The sequence below is a fragment of the Colias philodice genome, chromosome 16 (genome assembly GCF_061535455.1).
Source record: "Colias philodice isolate Cphi_HAF_F1 chromosome 16, ilColPhil1 Martin Lab GWU primary, whole genome shotgun sequence".
In the NCBI taxonomy this organism is placed as follows: Eukaryota; Metazoa; Arthropoda; class Insecta; order Lepidoptera; family Pieridae; genus Colias; species Colias philodice.
In genome coordinates, this window is record NC_143101.1 from 2855397 (window position 1) to 2872067 (window position 16671).

Consider the following 16671-nt stretch of genomic DNA (forward strand, 5'->3'; position numbering starts at 1 on the left):
CTACGTATGTACGTCCACGAAATATTTCTAACTTCTGAGTCCACATACAATCCTTGACTACTAAAACTCACACTTCTTACTCACAAATATAACCAAAACTCACAAACACAGTTGACACGCTACCGTTCGGTGGTGTGGGTAACAGCGGCATGGGCGCATACCACGGCAAGGCGTCGTTCGATACATTCACACACAAGAAGAGTTGCCTGGTTAAGGACTTTGCGGCGATCGGGGAGAAACTGGCTTCGTGAGTATTATGGTTAAGTGGGTTGGGTTTGTAAGTAAAATTATAGTGCTGATAACTTGGAGTTATGGTTAAAAGTTAGGTTAGAATTCTAGATATTAATTGATAAAGTTTATTCTTTCATATTTCATAGAGGATGCTATAGCTATACATGAGCAAAATCATGTCTGGATATAAAAATTGATGCTTTATCGGAGCAGTTTTAATTAGAAAACAATTCTATATACGATTGAGTATTATACAGATAGCAGGGTCTGATAAAAAGATATGACAGCTGTAAGCCATATCCAGTCATAATATCCAAAATAAAGGATATTTCTATACTTTCCTCAGCATTGTCTTAATTTTTTCAAAATTCATCCTGTATCTCCGAAAGTCTGGTCGGATATGAATTTTTCTACATTTTTTTTTTTTGTATTCCTAATATAATATTAAAATTCTAGCGGTCGCTACCCACCCTACACAGACGGGAAGCTAAACTTCATATCTACACTAATGCGCAAACGACACGGGCCATCGTTCAAGTTCCTACCGTACTTGGTCATGTTTGCGCTCGGAGCGGGAGTCGCGTACGGCATCACCGCGTGGCAGAAGGTAAAGAAATGAATGAATTTGTGTATTGTAAAGTGGGAGGTATTTTTATTTTCGAGATTATAAACATATAGTACATATAAAAAAATGGTCTTAAAAGTATAAGAGAAACCTCCAACCTTAAAAAAAATCAGAAAATTTGCTAAAAATGTGTTCTAAACGTATAATAATTATTTGTAAAAAAATAGAAAGCGGTTGAATAGATTGAGAATATGACCAGAGAGATTGAATAAAGAACGTAGAATGCATTTTAAAATCCAGCCTATAATTAAGTGATACAACAATTAATAGTATTGAAAATTAATCTTTATATACATTTTATCGGGAAATGGTTTGGTTAGATTTTATTTCACAGTATTTATTTAAGACCACCGTTTAGGAAATATAAGAATTAAACATAGATTAATAACTCAGCAGTGTTCTGTATTTTCTGTTATAACTAAAATATATTATGTAAACTTAGTTTTTATAAATGAAACAAAAAATATGTTATAAGGTTAATCTTAAATCTATCCTTCTAACACTAAAAAAGCATTTCATGTCTCCAGTATATTCAATTTTATAATGAGTACAATATATTATGTTCATAGTATATAATAGTATATATATAATTCATTCTTAAGATCAAAAGCACAAATATATGTCCAAGACAGAAAAAAACATAATTCATATTCTTCTATATTGTTGTGATAAGTAATTAAAAAAAAATATACTTATTATAAAAATAAGAACTATTATTTTTTCTGTATTCATTGTTTAATATTATAGATATGAGCAGATACAATGTTTAGTTAGTTACATAAAAATATGTAATAACCGCTGTTAGAAGTACAAAAATGGAAATTGTCATTGCTTTATACTCATTTATCTTACGTATTAAACATATTTACATTCTTCTAAATTGGTTTTATTACCTACTAACAACTCTTTAGTTCAATAATTTTAACAGGTTCAAAAGAAAATCTATTTATTTTACTACTTTTCTGATCAATATAATATCTAATGGGCAATATTATTTATTACCTACTAGAGGTCCGCCCCGGCTTCGCCCGTGGTACATATTATTATTTCGCAATAAAGGGTAGCCTATGTCCTTTCTCGGGTATCAAAATATCTCCATACCAAATTTCACGCAAATTGGTTCAGTAGTTTAGGCGTGATTGAGTAACAGACAGACAGACAGAGTTACTTTCGCATTTATAATATTAGTATGGATATACAGTGTGGAAATTTTCGATGGGCCCTGGAGGGAATGTACTTACAATACTGAAGATAGCGAATTTTGCTGAAAGGAAACATCGAAAATTTCCACACTGTATACATATTATGTTTTGATCACTTTGAAATATTCAAAGGGTGTGGTTTATTCATACATTACATGTACTTTTTCGGATGTATATGCATTATTACAGTAAATAAAAGGCCTTGTTGGTTGTTGGAATCACCCTATATTTAAATGAATAGGTAATTTTGTATAATTATTGAGATTAAAATATATATTTCTTTCTCGCTTAAGTACTGTTCCTTGAAATTTAAAATACATAGTGTGCGTCCACACTGAATGCGCGGTGGCGGCGGCCTAGGCGGGCGCGACGAGCGGGCGCTCGCGGTGGCCACACCGACGCGCGAGCTCAAGTAGCGGTTCGACGTTTTTCGGGTGTTGCAAACTTTGGACGATTTGCTATTTTTACTGGACAGTCCGATTTTGAGATGAGATCATTATAGAAGTTGTACACGAAATAAATAAAACAGAGGAATAACGGGTGAATCTTATATGAAGAATTGAGATTATACCCTACAAAATTACTGTGGTGTATATAAGTGTTTTAGATTGAATCGCACTTATAAATAAAGAAGTTTCACTTCAACAATTAAGTATTTACCGCTATTTTACGAAAAACAATAAAGGATATAATATAAGAAGTCGAGCGACAAGACCGAACTGGTTTGATACCCCCGCCGTCCGCGCATTGGGTCGCTTGCTGACTAGGCCCGTAGTGTGGCCAGAACGCGCGGATAGGAGAGTTTGAAAACTACGCGCGCTGGCTCGCTCATTACCGTCGCACTAGGCTTCCGCCATAGTCATTTCAATGTGGACGCAAAGGCGCGTTTCATACGTTTGATATTTCGCGCCCGCCGTCGCAACCGCGCTAGGCTCGCAGTGTGGACCTGCACATATGTAAATAACATTTGGAAAGGGAATAAATGGTACCTATCATCACAATGACCAAAAATATACATACAGTATAAAAATAGTAAAAATTTCGTATTCATAATATTATATTCTTCTTTATTATTTTCGTATCCATATGGATTTCTCAACATAGCAATCCTTATACTTAATGTAACACCCATAAATCATAATACATAGAATACATTAATAATTAAGATAATTTAATTAATCACTGACCGTTTTTTATTAATTCTCGTAGCGCCTACCACTTTACTAAAACTATTTTTTCTATAATATTAATTGCTATTTCCTTTTTTCAGGCCGCAGCAGAAGATATGTGAATTAAATTGGCGATTTCTTCTTTAATTAAATAATGTGATATAAAATATTTCAAACTTTACCTTTAAGCACAATATTTGACTAATGTATACAGCCGTCCAAAAATATTGTGGCCAAGGCTGACCTCACATAGCTTGCATTTATATTCTCATGTTTTATTTACAATTTTTCATATTAATACACTTTATTTTTAAATATAGTAGGTGGTTTGGGGGCGATTGAATTATTTTAATATAGACTTGCCATTTCACTATGCTAAAATGTGATAAAATTTAAAGAATTTTAAACAAAAATTTTGTGTAGGTACTTGTATTTAATTTTACGGTTGGTAACTTTATAATGGCTGCTCTTAAATCTTAATAAAAGAATAAGTAAGACTATCAATTAAAAAATATAATATCAATGAGAAATTATTAGAACATATTGTATAAAACTAAATATGGAAGAAGTAATAATAAGGAAAATGCAATAATTAGTCTTTTATCGTCTTTAACAAGGCGATAATATTATTTTATAATTTAATTATTATATTCTGTAAGTACCTAAATTATGCAACTATAAAATTTTATATTTTGATCAATGTTATAATCTATTTTTTTATTAAATAAATGTGGGAACAATTTATTGTTTTTGGTTGTTTTATTTCTTCTTTCTACGTTTTTATGTTTACTGCTCGCAAAAATAATATATATCGTATTTGGTTTTGAAACAGTTTTGAATGAATTCTCAGAAAAAGAAATACAATGACGGACTCAAGGTATGGAAGTATGATCAACTGCCTGCTTCGTGTAATCGTGTTACTCATTACACTGATGCATGTTATGCATATAATTATTTATGTTTGGACAATAATACTTCAAAAACAAAATTATAACAGCAGTAAAGAACTAAATTACTGCCCTTACCTTACTTACCCTTGCTAATCACCATCAACATGTAGGTAACATAAAAATCTTTTAATAGGTATTTTTAAAATCACATCATAAAATGTAACTAATCGTTCTTTTTAGTAACGACTTTTGCGCATGAACAACTATTTCCAAAACAAAAGTTTTATAAATTGTCAGGAAGCATTCAAAGATACCTAATGAGAACTTAGGTCATGGTCTACCATTTTACCACAGACTAATAATAATATACTACGTATACAAATTTTACCAATTAAAATTGTCCAACGTCTAATAAAGTTGGAACCCATTGCTTAAGATACTTACACCTTACTTAAAAGTACATAATGTGGGACATCAAGAAGTGTGACATTGAAAATGCCCTACCACTACTGGTTGGTTAGCCAATAACCAAGTTTCTTTAAATAATATACACAATATCGGGAGGTGGTGGGTCGACTGATAATAAGCGATCACCAACGGGCAACGCCTTCCTTCGCAAGTCTTCTTATCCTTATTTTATATATTACTAGCTGTTCTGCCTTACTCTTATCACTTAGGGTTATGAAAAATAGATGTTGGCCGTTTCTCAGAGCTACCCAATACACACACACATCATACAATGTCATGAGAATCAGTCCAGCCGTTTTGGAGGAGTACGGTAACTAACATTGTGACACGGGAATTTTATATATTAGAAGAAGATATCCTTATTTTCCATGGTATTCAACAGAAAATAGAGGAATTTATGCAAGGTCGTCAACAATGTAGAGGACTATTTTAAAATTATTACCTATGTTATTTATAAAAGTTTTATATATAATGCACCCAGACTTGTTAGTGGTAGTAGGTATATGAAGTGTACAAACATTTGTTACACTCTCACGTTTCGTGATACCCCAGCCACACGACTCGACGAGTGGTATGGGAAGTGACGAGGGAAGTAGGCAGGGATGTAGTGTGGCCACGTTACTCGTCATGCCACTCGTCGTGCTCATCGTCCTGCTCACTGCTCCCTATTTTGTCGGCTTTTGCGCGCGAGTCAAAGGACCGGCAGTACGAGTGCGAATTAGGGATGGGCGTCATGGAATCAACGGACTAGTTAAATTAACCGTCTATATGTACACTCAACGATTCGACTATTCCATCGCTCACCAATGCACTAGTTGAATTCAACGGCTAAATAGTCATATTGATAAGATTAAATTCTTTTCTTTGAAGTTTTTAAAAAAAAAATATTTTTGGTTTACAAGACCAATGTTTTGAATTTAAACTATAAAAACCTCAGAGATAAAAACAAACGTAATAAGTTTTTTAGTAATACCATAGGTAATACATACTTTTTTTAAGGAGTATAATTTTTGTAAGAAAGCATAAACATTTATTAATTGTTATTTATAATAATAGTTATTTATTTTACACATGAACTAGTCGAAGATTTTAACTAGTTGAACGACTAGTTGATTAACGATCTAGTCTCGTTGATGAAAAATACGTCGACGACCCATCCCTAGTGAAGAGCGTCGCGATTAATCGCGCGAGTAGAGCAGTGTGTGGCCAGACGGCAATATCGAGGCGAGCGGCAGCGCGATGAGCAGGACGAGGAGCAGCACGAGTAGCAGGACGAGTAGCATAGTGTGGCTGGGGTATTAGGTATGCATAATCAGGATTCAGGAGGTTGAAACATGGTTGAAATTTATGTGTTGAACCAGCGCGGCGGGTGCAGAGATAATCTATAAATGAATTCGAGATTCTTTTACATAAATTTTAAATATTGTGTCCTTGTTAATTCAAAATCAAGATACTTATAGGATATATAGATACCTATCCTTCGAGCAAGTATTATTTTTCAAGGAAACGGTGAATGATAAAAGAAAATTCGTATTAGAATGTATAATTCGATTATTTGTTAAATGTTATCCAACTCCTACTAAAAAAGTATGTATTGGATAATTAATATAAAAGTATAAGTAAGTACTAAATTTAAATAAATTAAGTTGTTATTAACTAAATGCGAAATTACACAAGCCTCAATGTGTTTCGAATTATGTATTATCTTATATATAAAAATGAATCGCAAAATGTGTTGGTAAGCGCAAACTCGAGAACGGCTGAACCGATTTCGACAATTCTTTTTTTATTATATTCCTTGCAGTAACTACGAGGATGGTTTTTAAGTAGAGAAAACGTAAATATGTACCACGGGCGAAGCCGGGGCGGACCGCTAGTACTTCATAATTCATATGAGCCAACCACAGGAGCCAACAAAACGAGTGACAGAATTCAAAATTAGGTTTTCCAGGGTTTTCCTATCATCTATTGCTGTCGCGCTATGCCTCAAGCCTCCCCCGTAGAGCGCGACTGGGACAACTGCAGCTCGGGCCGATAATACCTAGGAAAATTACGCAAATTCGACGTTCCGTAGTCCCCTGTTTCCTCTCCCAATACTGGACCGATTTAATTACTTAATACTTTCCCTTTCTGGGCTAAGTATTTCTGCGATTCACCATTCAAATTACTATGGGACAATAATTAAATCATACTATGAATAAAAATTTAATTACAAAAACAATAGTTATTATATTTTGTTGACAGCTAGAGAATAATTAAAGAAATGTGTACTGAAAATTATAACTCATGTATTATAAAAATCAAGTTGGCTCAACACGGGAACACAAAATCCTTGTATCTAGGTTGTTATTTACATTTAAATGTCAGTCATAAAAAAAAATTGTATTTGTCTATGAGTGATGATGACATATTTTTTTAACTTGCAATAAATTTTGGATAACAAATGAATATATTTTGATAACAATGTACTGATTCTTATTTTTAATGATAAATTTTTGCCTACTTTTACCATTAATAATGTAATTTTAAATTTATTTTTAATATAACACACAAAACTGTTATGTAATATTTAATTTTAAACTTCCACGACATCGGTCTCTAACTCAGTTTTTTTCTATAGTAACACTGACTTACGAATGAAACGAAAGTGCTTGTGATGAGCAAAGACGATTAAAAAAGTGTCGATAGGTCAATATTCTGCAGAAATTAGCCAGAATCTTCAGGTATCTACAAAATATACTAAATAATAACCCTCGTATGTGAGGGTACTATGTGGTGGTGCTGTTCTTCTTCCGCTAGTTCAGGTGCTTATTCACATTTGAGGGCTTGTCTGACTACTCCCTTCCCATATTCCTATACGGCGGCCATATTTATAAGTCATGAAAGGCGTTGACGCTCATAGTAATTATTTGCGTTTCATTCTTTTTCAGGACCGATGGCTGCGATACGTAAAAAATTAGTGATTGTTGGTGATGGTGCGTGCGGTAAAACATGCCTGTTGATCGTGTTTAGCAAAGATCAGTTCCCGGAAGTGTATGTGCCGACAGTATTTGAGAATTACGTTGCCGACATAGAGGTTGATGGAAAACAAGTGGAGCTCGCGCTATGGGATACGGCCGGTCAGGAGGATTACGACCGGCTGCGGCCCCTGTCATATCCGGACACCGACGTGATCCTCATGTGCTTCTCGGTGGACTCGCCAGATTCGCTCGAGAACATACCAGAGAAGTGGACACCGGAGGTGAAGCACTTTTGCCCCAATGTGCCCATCATTCTCGTCGGAAACAAAAAGGATTTGCGCAACGACCCGGCCACGATTAACGAGCTCCGCAAGATGAAGCAGGAGCCGGTGAAGCCCCAGGAAGGCCGCGCCATGGCGGAGAAGATAAACGCGTTCGCGTACCTGGAGTGCTCCGCGAAGAGCAAGGAGGGCGTGCGCGAGGTGTTCGAGACGGCGACCCGCGCCGCGTTACAAGTTAAGAAGAAGAAGAAGACAAAGTGTTCTCTGCTGTAAATGTGCTGTTGTCGCAAGAACTCTGATTATGAATTGTTCGCATACTGCCTGAAAACTTAAGTTTGAAACGACTCGAACTCTGCAGCAGTCGCGACGTCGGCCACACAGTGCTTCCTTCTGATACTGAAAGCTGACGCGATGTCGCGGCCCGCGTAGCACGCACACCCACTCAGTATTTGTGTGGCTATCCTTTCACAATCGGTACTTGTATATTTTATAGATTATCTATAAATAATAAGCGTAATTGCCTTAACAGAGTAGTCGGGGGCGAGGGTGGGCCCTCGTTCGTTGGGCTCACAAGAATTTCGTGCTATACTATCATGTTATATAATCAAGTAGCATTTCTTCAATTTATAGATTTATTCCTCGACCGGTGTCGTCTCAGCGAGACTTATTGTTTAGTTTGGTATTTTGTATTTTAATTTTTCAATAAAATAGTGTATAAATTATGTAGGATGTTTATTTGACATGGAGCGCAAGCCCCTCTGACTCAGCCGAGTGCCTGTCAGCTAGACTCATCTCTGAGATGTTCCATTCGATTCTGATCATTTAGGGCAGTCATTTTGTAATCTATTTTTTGTGTGAAATTTTAACTTCAGTATGGTATTGCATGCTAATATAATTTATTAATAATTTTGTGAACCCCATGTTTTAACTATTCTTTCTAGACTTTTTGACTTTTATAAAATTTAATACAGCATTTATAAATCAAAGGTTTAGGATGGGGGAGAATATTTAAGTTAAAATTCAATCGTCTATGTTATGTTTTATTAGTATTGTAAGTACAAAATTATCTTTCAAATATACATGAATTAACATAATTAGACTTCCTTTTATGATTTAAGAATGTCTTGGATTTATTCCAATTACAAATTTATTAACTAAACAACCGAGCTTTCAATTTAATTGGTTTATGAATTCCTTGTCATTTTTAATAGTTGTAAAGGATTAAATCTCCTTCTGGGAGGAGTCAAAAATTCCAGCTGTTGCTGCTGTGCGTTCATTCTGTAAGGGACCTCTGTGCCCTTGGGAAGGTGTGCTTCTTGGCCCTTCAGGTCGGGAACCCAGTCTGCATACAGTAACGTGTTGATATCGCACAGCTTGCTAGCAGGCAAGGGAGTGATAACATACAGAACCTCCTTTTCCCAATCAATTCCTCGTATGAGACCTGCAATACGACATAAATTTGTATTGCAAACATTTGCACTATCAGATAATCAAGTTGTATATTATAGTACTTATATTGATAACACAAATATGATATTAATGATGTACTTTGTTCGAGTTACATCATCATTGAGTCATTTAGGTATTACTTGAAGGATGAATTAACTAAAAATTACTATAGTTTATGTAAATGTTTCTATTGTCTTAAGCATTTTATATGTATTAGAGCAGCAGTAAATTTTACTAACTTTAAGGTTAAAATTTTTCTTGATATATTAAAATAAAATTATATTCTTAAAAATCTTAATTATTTGAATGTTTTGTTGACATTTTTATTTGGTTATTGACATTAAAACATGGAATATAAACCTATGTTATATATCAGTGTATAAAAACCATATTCTCGTTGATAGCAAAGGCTTATAGTTAGTAAATGGTTATTACCATGTCCATGGCACAGCAGTGGTTGGTCGGTCAATGTAAACACTCTTTCTTTGCATTGTGTTCTCGGGTTGTGTTGACACAGCCCCACTACTTTGCCATTGATGACTTTTGTAATACTATCTTTGAATGGTATATTCACAGCTACGCACAAATCCTTCAAACATACCCTGTAACAAGCAATTATTGTTATGGTACATTTAGGTAATACATTTATTATGTTTATGTACTGTAAACTGACCTAATTTCGATTAAAAATAACATGTACATATGTTTTCATATAAAAATTTTGAAGTACTTACATAATATTAAAATGTAAAGTTTTGAGTGTAATAAAAATGTTCTAAGAGAAAAACAAAAAGCTAAGCAAACAAAACGTTATCAGCTGATGCTGTGTGCGGTCGCGAGGTATGTGTCATAGTTCCAGGAGCTGAATTATTATCTATTACTCATTTTCTATTACATTGATAGCAATTATTATTTCTGAATGAATAATTTTAAATAATTTGTCAGTCACAACTCACATTCAAGATCTAGACATGCAACTGGAGTTTGTTAATTTATCTACCTATTCAAAATTTTACATAACGGCTAAACCGATTTTGAACAATCAGCGGTGAAATGGCCGTTAAAAAACAGTCAGTATTACAAGCAAAAGATTATGGGTTCGATTCCCGATGGTATTTACTATTTATGTTAAGAAAATATGTAAAAGTTGATTCCATTGAGTGTTTCATAGTCGATCGTGTATAGTTTTACCCATGCCCTACTTGGATTAGTACCTACGCGTAAGTTTGCGCCTTATTTAAATAGATTCATTTTGCATCAAAGCTAAGGTGTAGCTGTTACTTGCTAGATTGGTTGAATAAATCTTCAATCTTATTCCTATTAGTAACTTCCTAAGAAACCTTTGGCTTCAAATTGTTTGCGTGACATCATTGGGTGACGCTGGCGATGCGTCATGAATTATAAAAGACATGACGAGGTGCAAGCTTGGCCCGAACTGGTTTTAGCAAAACCACAATGCGCTGGGCAGGAATCGTTAAGGGTAAAAGCACATAGTTATGGTTAGAAGCTTTTGGCAAACTTGCCAATAAGTTTTAGCTGCGATACTATATGGTTGAAATTTCGTTGAATATAAATTTAAATACCTATGATACACTGTACAGCTATGCATTGTTTGCAATTAGACAGATACATTTAATTTTTTAACAAGCACTTGAACTTACGTTTTTATTATTCGAGGAATAGCATTACCTAGTCCTTAGAGCCTAGACAAACTAACATCTACCAAAACGGCTGTACCGATTTTGATAACATTTACGTTTCCTTTTATTAGTTGAATCTTGATAAGGAAAATTTATTTTTAAATATGAATCCTAGCAAATGTGACTTCACCCTAACATCTAACAGCATAACATTAGGCTTCGCCCTAGAGGCACATCCGAAAGTGACGTCATCACTTCTTACCTTCATAAATTATCAAGTTTAGGGTTCCTTTTTGAATGTAAGTTGAATTAATGCTATAATTTAATCATAGTAATACACAGTGCCCACACAATACAAACAGATGAAAGTTAACCAATAACCGCCTGAATGAGATTTACAGATACCTACCAGAAAGCTAAAGGGAAATACTGTTCGACATAAAAAAATTAAACTTTAAATGACTGACTGTTCTCTATTGAATTAACTATTATGAATAGGTTCCCGCCTACTGAAATAATAACAATATCGTTCATTAGAAACATCAATACATATTATAACGAATGGAAAAAGATAAAATAGCCCTCCGGTCTTTAGAACTTTAAAAAATATATCTTCGGTAGGTATTTCAAAACCTTTTATCGACCATGTCTGACCAAGTAGGTCAGCAACACAAACCCTACCCATTACTCTATGTAAGTAATAAAGGGACTTTTTAATAAATAGTTACAGCAAACAGACACGCTTCCATCTACGTAATTGGTTTTAATTCTCACTAGATCATTGAATCCAAACATTCCCATGTTAACCGTGGCTCTAATAATTAATTAAGCTGTCGTCGTCAACCGCTTATCTTTGGTACATCATATTTTTAGATGTTATAAAGTTAGTTACGATGATAAAAACTATGCTGATAAAATTATGATTAGAATTCATAGTGTAGGTAAGTATAAGAAGTTGCTTATAGGTGCTTAGTGGTTAATACATATCATGTATTTAATTCTAGCTTACAAATTGAAGCGAGTTTTTTGTTTCTGAACGTTTCTTTTTTCAGTTTTATCATACACATCACAATATAATAAATAAATGTACCTACTTACAAGTAAAAATATAAAATTTAAAATAGGTCGAGCAGTTTTTGAATTAAATCGTAACAAGCTCAGGATATTGCGAATAAAAAAAAACTAACTAACATTGAGCTACTGTTCAATGCTTACTTATTCTATTTTCAAATAATTCACATTCTATCGATTCAAATTTCGAACGATAGATTCGTTCCATAGAAAACACGATAAAAAAAATGGGGACAAATCAAGGAAAACTATAAAATTTATAGTTCTATCACAGAATACATAATATTATGTAGTAGCTAAACGCTAGTTCTATAGAGACTATTTTAGGGTGTTTTAAAACTTATAAGATATGTTGTACATGCTTCAGAATGGCAATATGAAAGTCAGGTAAATACCTACCAGTCTGTATAATTTATTGTAAGTAGAAGTTTGGCGCGACTAGTAAATGCCAAATGGCCGTTGCCGTTTTAAATTACCTTTCATGGCAATTCATATAGGTATTATAGAATTCTTGCAAATAAAATTAGATACTTACTCATAAGGTACAATATCTAGCAACCATCCATCGGGTTTTATATTCGCTGCTAATTGTCCAAAATACGCCAAGAAACTTAAATATCTTTCATCTCTTGGAGCCAAAGATCGACTCGTCGTAATGGTCTCCGCAACGGGCGCCAGAATGAACGAATACTCCAAATCGGGACACAATATATCCCTAAATAATTTATTGTATCTAAACTGTCTATATAAATCTAATACATTTTGTGGGCTGAGATGAGAAGTGAATCTTTTCTTTGGGTTATTTGAATCATACTGCAGTACGAAATCAGGTTGAGTTAACATTATTATTAATGTAATTACTTCGAGACCTAGAGCGTTTGTCATTCCCATGGTATTTATAATCCAGGGCAGATGGCTATAGTTCTCTGTGCTGTATGCAATTATAGATTTAACTGCGTTTATGTAACGAGTTATGTTATCCATAGTGCTTATTATACCAATGTTGAGTGCTCTGAAACGGAAACAAATTTTATTAGAAAATCGTTGAATACAAAGAAAAGCACCAACAGGTCACTGGCAATACAATTTATATATTACATTACTATCATTATATACAGTGGAATCCGTTTATAATGACATCGAAGGGAATCGACAAACACGTCATAATAAGCGGACGTCATACAAAGCGTTATGTGAAATGAAAAATCTTTTTTATGTAAATATGTATGTATTTAAGTATTTTAATACAGAAACATAGTATACTAGCATATGTATACGTAACTTATTAAATCAAAATCAAAATTGCACATAATCAGCAGATTATTATAATAACACATACAAGTGTATTTTTTACTGTAAAGTACACTGTAATTTTTGTCTGCTTTTGTTTTTTAATTTTATTGTAAAAACAGTCTCTAATACTATTGTGTATAGAAGATATAGGCTCTTTGGTCAAATTATCATTTTCAATATTGCTGTGAACAAATCGTGATAATAATTCTGCAGCTTTTAATGCCTCTTCTGCGGTAGGTAATGGTGATTCCTCGACTTCCTCTTCCCCATCACTTTCCAGTTGTTCCTTAGCACTAATGTTCTATACGATATTTTCATCGGTGGGTTCTTCGGATGTGAGGAGATCGCTATCAATGACAACATAATCTTCCCACATTTCTGTGTAAAGAATCATGCCGGTCATTATAACCAGACATAATTTATTAAAAATGGGTCATAATAAGCGGCATGTCACTGTAAGGGAAGTCAATATATCCGACTTTTTATAAAGAATTTTATATGAAAACCAAACTTCATAGTGCAATTACGTCATAATAACCGGTTGGTCAATATAAGCGGAGTCATAATAAACGGATTCTACTGTAGCTTTATTAATAGTTATATTTTATATATTACATTACTATCATTATATAGCTTTATTAATAGATTAATAGTTATATGAACATTGATAGACTATGTGGTCTGTATTTCTTGCACAAAATTTTATGCTGCAGTGTATCTTTAAACATTAAACATATCTGTTTCATAATATTCTATAGGCAAAAAGAATGCTTAAAAAACCAACTTACCTTTTAGGTGCCCTCAAATGTGTAAAACTTGGACCAAAGATTGGGGAATCAACAACAGTAGCGGATACATGGCCAGCCACAGTGAATTCACTCTGTCCTGGATCCAAATCTATGACCAGCACTGAGGTCTTCTGCAAAAGTTTGTTCACATAGTATCTAAGAAAGGTTGATTTGCCGCTACCCTTGCCTCCACATGCCAGCCCTTTGAAAGGTACCCCTGAAATTAAAAAATAAAATAAAATTAGAAAACAAATAATTATCAAAATTAATGTCCTAAAGGCATAACATATAAACATACTCTATATTATAATGTAATTTAATAAAGAGAGATTCTATTGTATTGACTCTCAAAATGTAATAGGAATTAGGTGGCGAATCAGAACAATCACAGAGAAGTCTTGTAATCAATTCAGTATGATAGATCTGTTGCAAACACATAATGTGTAATCATTTGATCATGATTCATGATTGGTTATTGTTTTAATTCCATATTATATAAAATACTTTTTTTTAAATACTCACTTGGAACAATCTCCATAACGGATTTCCATCCAGGATTCTCCTCCAAACATTTTGGTGGTTTCTTAGAATACAAACTGCAGCCTAAGACATTGGATGCCTGTTCTAAACTCAGATCTTTGTTAGCATATCTAAACAAATGTACATTTGTGAAGTTGTTAGCAACAAATTCCATGGTCGGGCTTTCAAATGGCTTTAAAAGCAATACTGCATCATATCCACTTATATTTGCAGTAACTTCTCTAGCTTCTGCTACAGACAGTCCCACTGTTTTCAACTTATTAAGTAAGTTACTATGGTCATTGGTATTTTCAACTGTCCTAAAGCACTGTGCATATGAATATACAGGCGCAATAATAGGACATTCTTCATCTTTTAATGTATAACCACCAACTTCAATTTGACCTTCGAGAGCTTGAGCAAGGAGTTTACCATGAAAATATAATTCAGCAGGGTGCTTTAACACAATAATACAATTGTTCCTCACATAATATATTGTAAAATTAGTAGTTTCATCAGTGTCTGACATTACTTCTTCATGTCCATCTACAGAACTGCTTGGTGATATGTCTCGCTTATGAAACACTCTCTTTTTACTTGGTTCAGTTCTTTTTTGTTCATTTGTATCACTTACATCATTAAAACTAATATCCTCTATGATTGTGCTGGACTCATTTTCCATAGTTATATTAGCTCTTGTACATACTTCTGTAAAGAAACTGGAATCATCTGTATATAATGTTGAAGTATCATGTACAGAGGGTAATATTCTTACAGTAGAATGTTTGTAATCACCCAATATCTCGTCAAACCTTTGAGGTTGTACATCAGTTGCCGTAATAGATACATATGGTGGTGATGGACAAGCCTGCATATTTATTTTACTTTTATTCCCAATATCATCCCTCTTCGTCTTTGCTTTGCACTTCTTTTTTTCTTTTGAAGGTGATTCCAAATTACTTTCATTATCAACAATAGGCAGTTTCCTTTTTCCTTTACTTAAACTTTTGCTTTGTAATTTTTCAAGTATTTGCAAGGCTAATTTACCATCTGGGTCAAATTTAGATGGACTGGAATCAGACGAAGAACCAGTGGAAGAAAGTGAAGCCATATCATGCAGTGTGTTTTTTAAATCGTCCAATGATTGCATATTTTCATTATAAGAATATGAACTAGTACCATTAGATTCTGAAGAGTCAGATACATCACTTAAATAATATTTTTCGTCAGCTGAAGAATCACTTGCCAAATCATTTATCGTATCATTTGGAGACTCTGATTTCTCAATATAATTTTTTGAAAATGAATCCATTATATGGCTATGTTCATGTAAATAGGATTTTTTCTCATTACCGCTACTATCGCTTATTGTTTCAATTGGTTCTCTCACATTTGTATCTTCTTCGTTGGTAGATCCTGTCAAGTTAAGATCAGAGAAACCACTTACAGAAGTAGAATCATCCAAGTCTATTTTTACATTTTCAGCCTCTTTAATTATTCCTGTATTGCTTGTTTTATATCCTTGTAACATTAATTTTAACTGCTTTTTCATAGTTTGTTCCTCTTTACTGTGTTTATCATCACGATTTCTAACAACATGTGCTTTTTCAAAAAAATCCATTCTGTATATAGAAAACAATTAAAATGTTAAGAACAGTTTTTGCAGGTTGTAGCAGATATCATCTACGACAAGTCTTAAAAAATGTTTCGTTAATAATTGGGCTGTTTCTTTAATAATAAAGTTTTAAGATTCGTAGCATGAAGCTGATACAAGTTACAACGTTATCAGACCACCGCCACAGATAACAGCTCTATGTTATCACTTGTCAATTTCAATTTTCAATTGTCGAAATGACCCAAATACGTAGAGTGAGAGTTCATTCTCACTCTACGCCCAAATATGACCATTGACCACAGATAAGTACAATTAATTAGACATTTTGCATTTTATCATTTCAAAATTCTACGTTTTTCGACTGCAGAATTATTACCGTAATCTCCAATTAAATTTCTTTTTAATAGGAAAACCTGGTCTATAAAATCTTTAATACGTTTCTTGTACGTACCTACATTACTCCTACTAAA

The 16671-nt window shown here is 33.7% G+C and overlaps 3 protein-coding genes across 6 annotated transcripts in view; 2 read left to right on the forward strand and 1 right to left on the reverse strand.

Annotated features, from left to right (window-relative positions):
• The window catches only part of Aldh-III (Aldehyde dehydrogenase type III), a 48453-nt gene extending 44477 nt beyond the window's left edge, over positions 1–3976 (forward strand). For all 3 annotated transcript variants that reach the window (XM_089704737.1, XM_089704739.1, XM_089704738.1), the window contains exons 9-11: positions 112–247; positions 688–838; positions 3329–3976. In XM_089704737.1, coding sequence (XP_089560863.1) covers positions 112–247; positions 688–838; positions 3329–3349 — 308 coding nt within the window. In that variant the 3' untranslated portion in view covers positions 3350–3976. The remainder of the gene's footprint in view (positions 1–111; positions 248–687; positions 839–3328) is intronic.
• A 3216-nt stretch (positions 3977–7192) lies between these two features.
• Positions 7193–9573, forward strand: Rho1 (ras-like GTP-binding protein Rho1). 2 transcript variants are annotated; one of them, XM_089704944.1, is made up of 2 exons: positions 7193–7308; positions 7516–9573. In XM_089704944.1, exon 2 carries the CDS (start codon positions 7521–7523, stop codon positions 8097–8099), a length of 579 nt encoding a protein of 192 aa, XP_089561070.1. In that variant the 5' UTR covers positions 7193–7308; positions 7516–7520; the 3' UTR covers positions 8100–9573. The 2 variants fall into 2 exon arrangements, with proteins under 2 accessions (XP_089561070.1, XP_089561069.1); XM_089704943.1 differs by having other exon boundaries at positions 7230–7389.
• LOC149481499 (polynucleotide 5'-hydroxyl-kinase NOL9) lies at positions 9011–16399 on the reverse strand. The gene is made up of 5 exons (XM_089704942.1): positions 14590–16399; positions 14068–14284; positions 12522–12998; positions 9711–9877; positions 9011–9267 (listed from the first exon to the last, which is right to left on the reverse strand). Exons 1-5 carry the CDS (start codon positions 16205–16207, stop codon positions 9011–9013), a joined length of 2736 nt encoding a protein of 911 aa, XP_089561068.1. The 5' UTR covers positions 16208–16399.
• Between the last annotated feature and the right edge of the window lie 272 nt (positions 16400–16671).

Bases quoted from the DNA above. Each gene is read 5' to 3' on its own strand.
- Rho1 (XM_089704943.1), top strand. From the start codon at position 7,356: ATGTGGTGGTGCTGTTCTTCTTCCGCTAGTTCAG. The intron at 7,390-7,515 runs GTGCTTATTCAC...ATTCTTTTTCAG, and splicing joins TTCTTCTTCCGCTAGTTCAG to GACCGATGGCTGCGATACGT.
- LOC149481499 (XM_089704942.1), bottom strand. From the start codon at position 16,207: ATGGATTTTTTTGAAAAAGCACATGTTGTTAGAAATCGTGATGATAAA. The intron at 12,999-14,067 runs GTAAGTTGGTTT...TTTCCGTTTCAG, and splicing joins CATTTGAGGGCACCTAAAAG to AGCACTCAACATTGGTATAA. The intron at 9,268-9,710 runs GTAATAACCATT...GTCGTATTGCAG, and splicing joins ACTGCTGTGCCATGGACATG to GTCTCATACGAGGAATTGAT.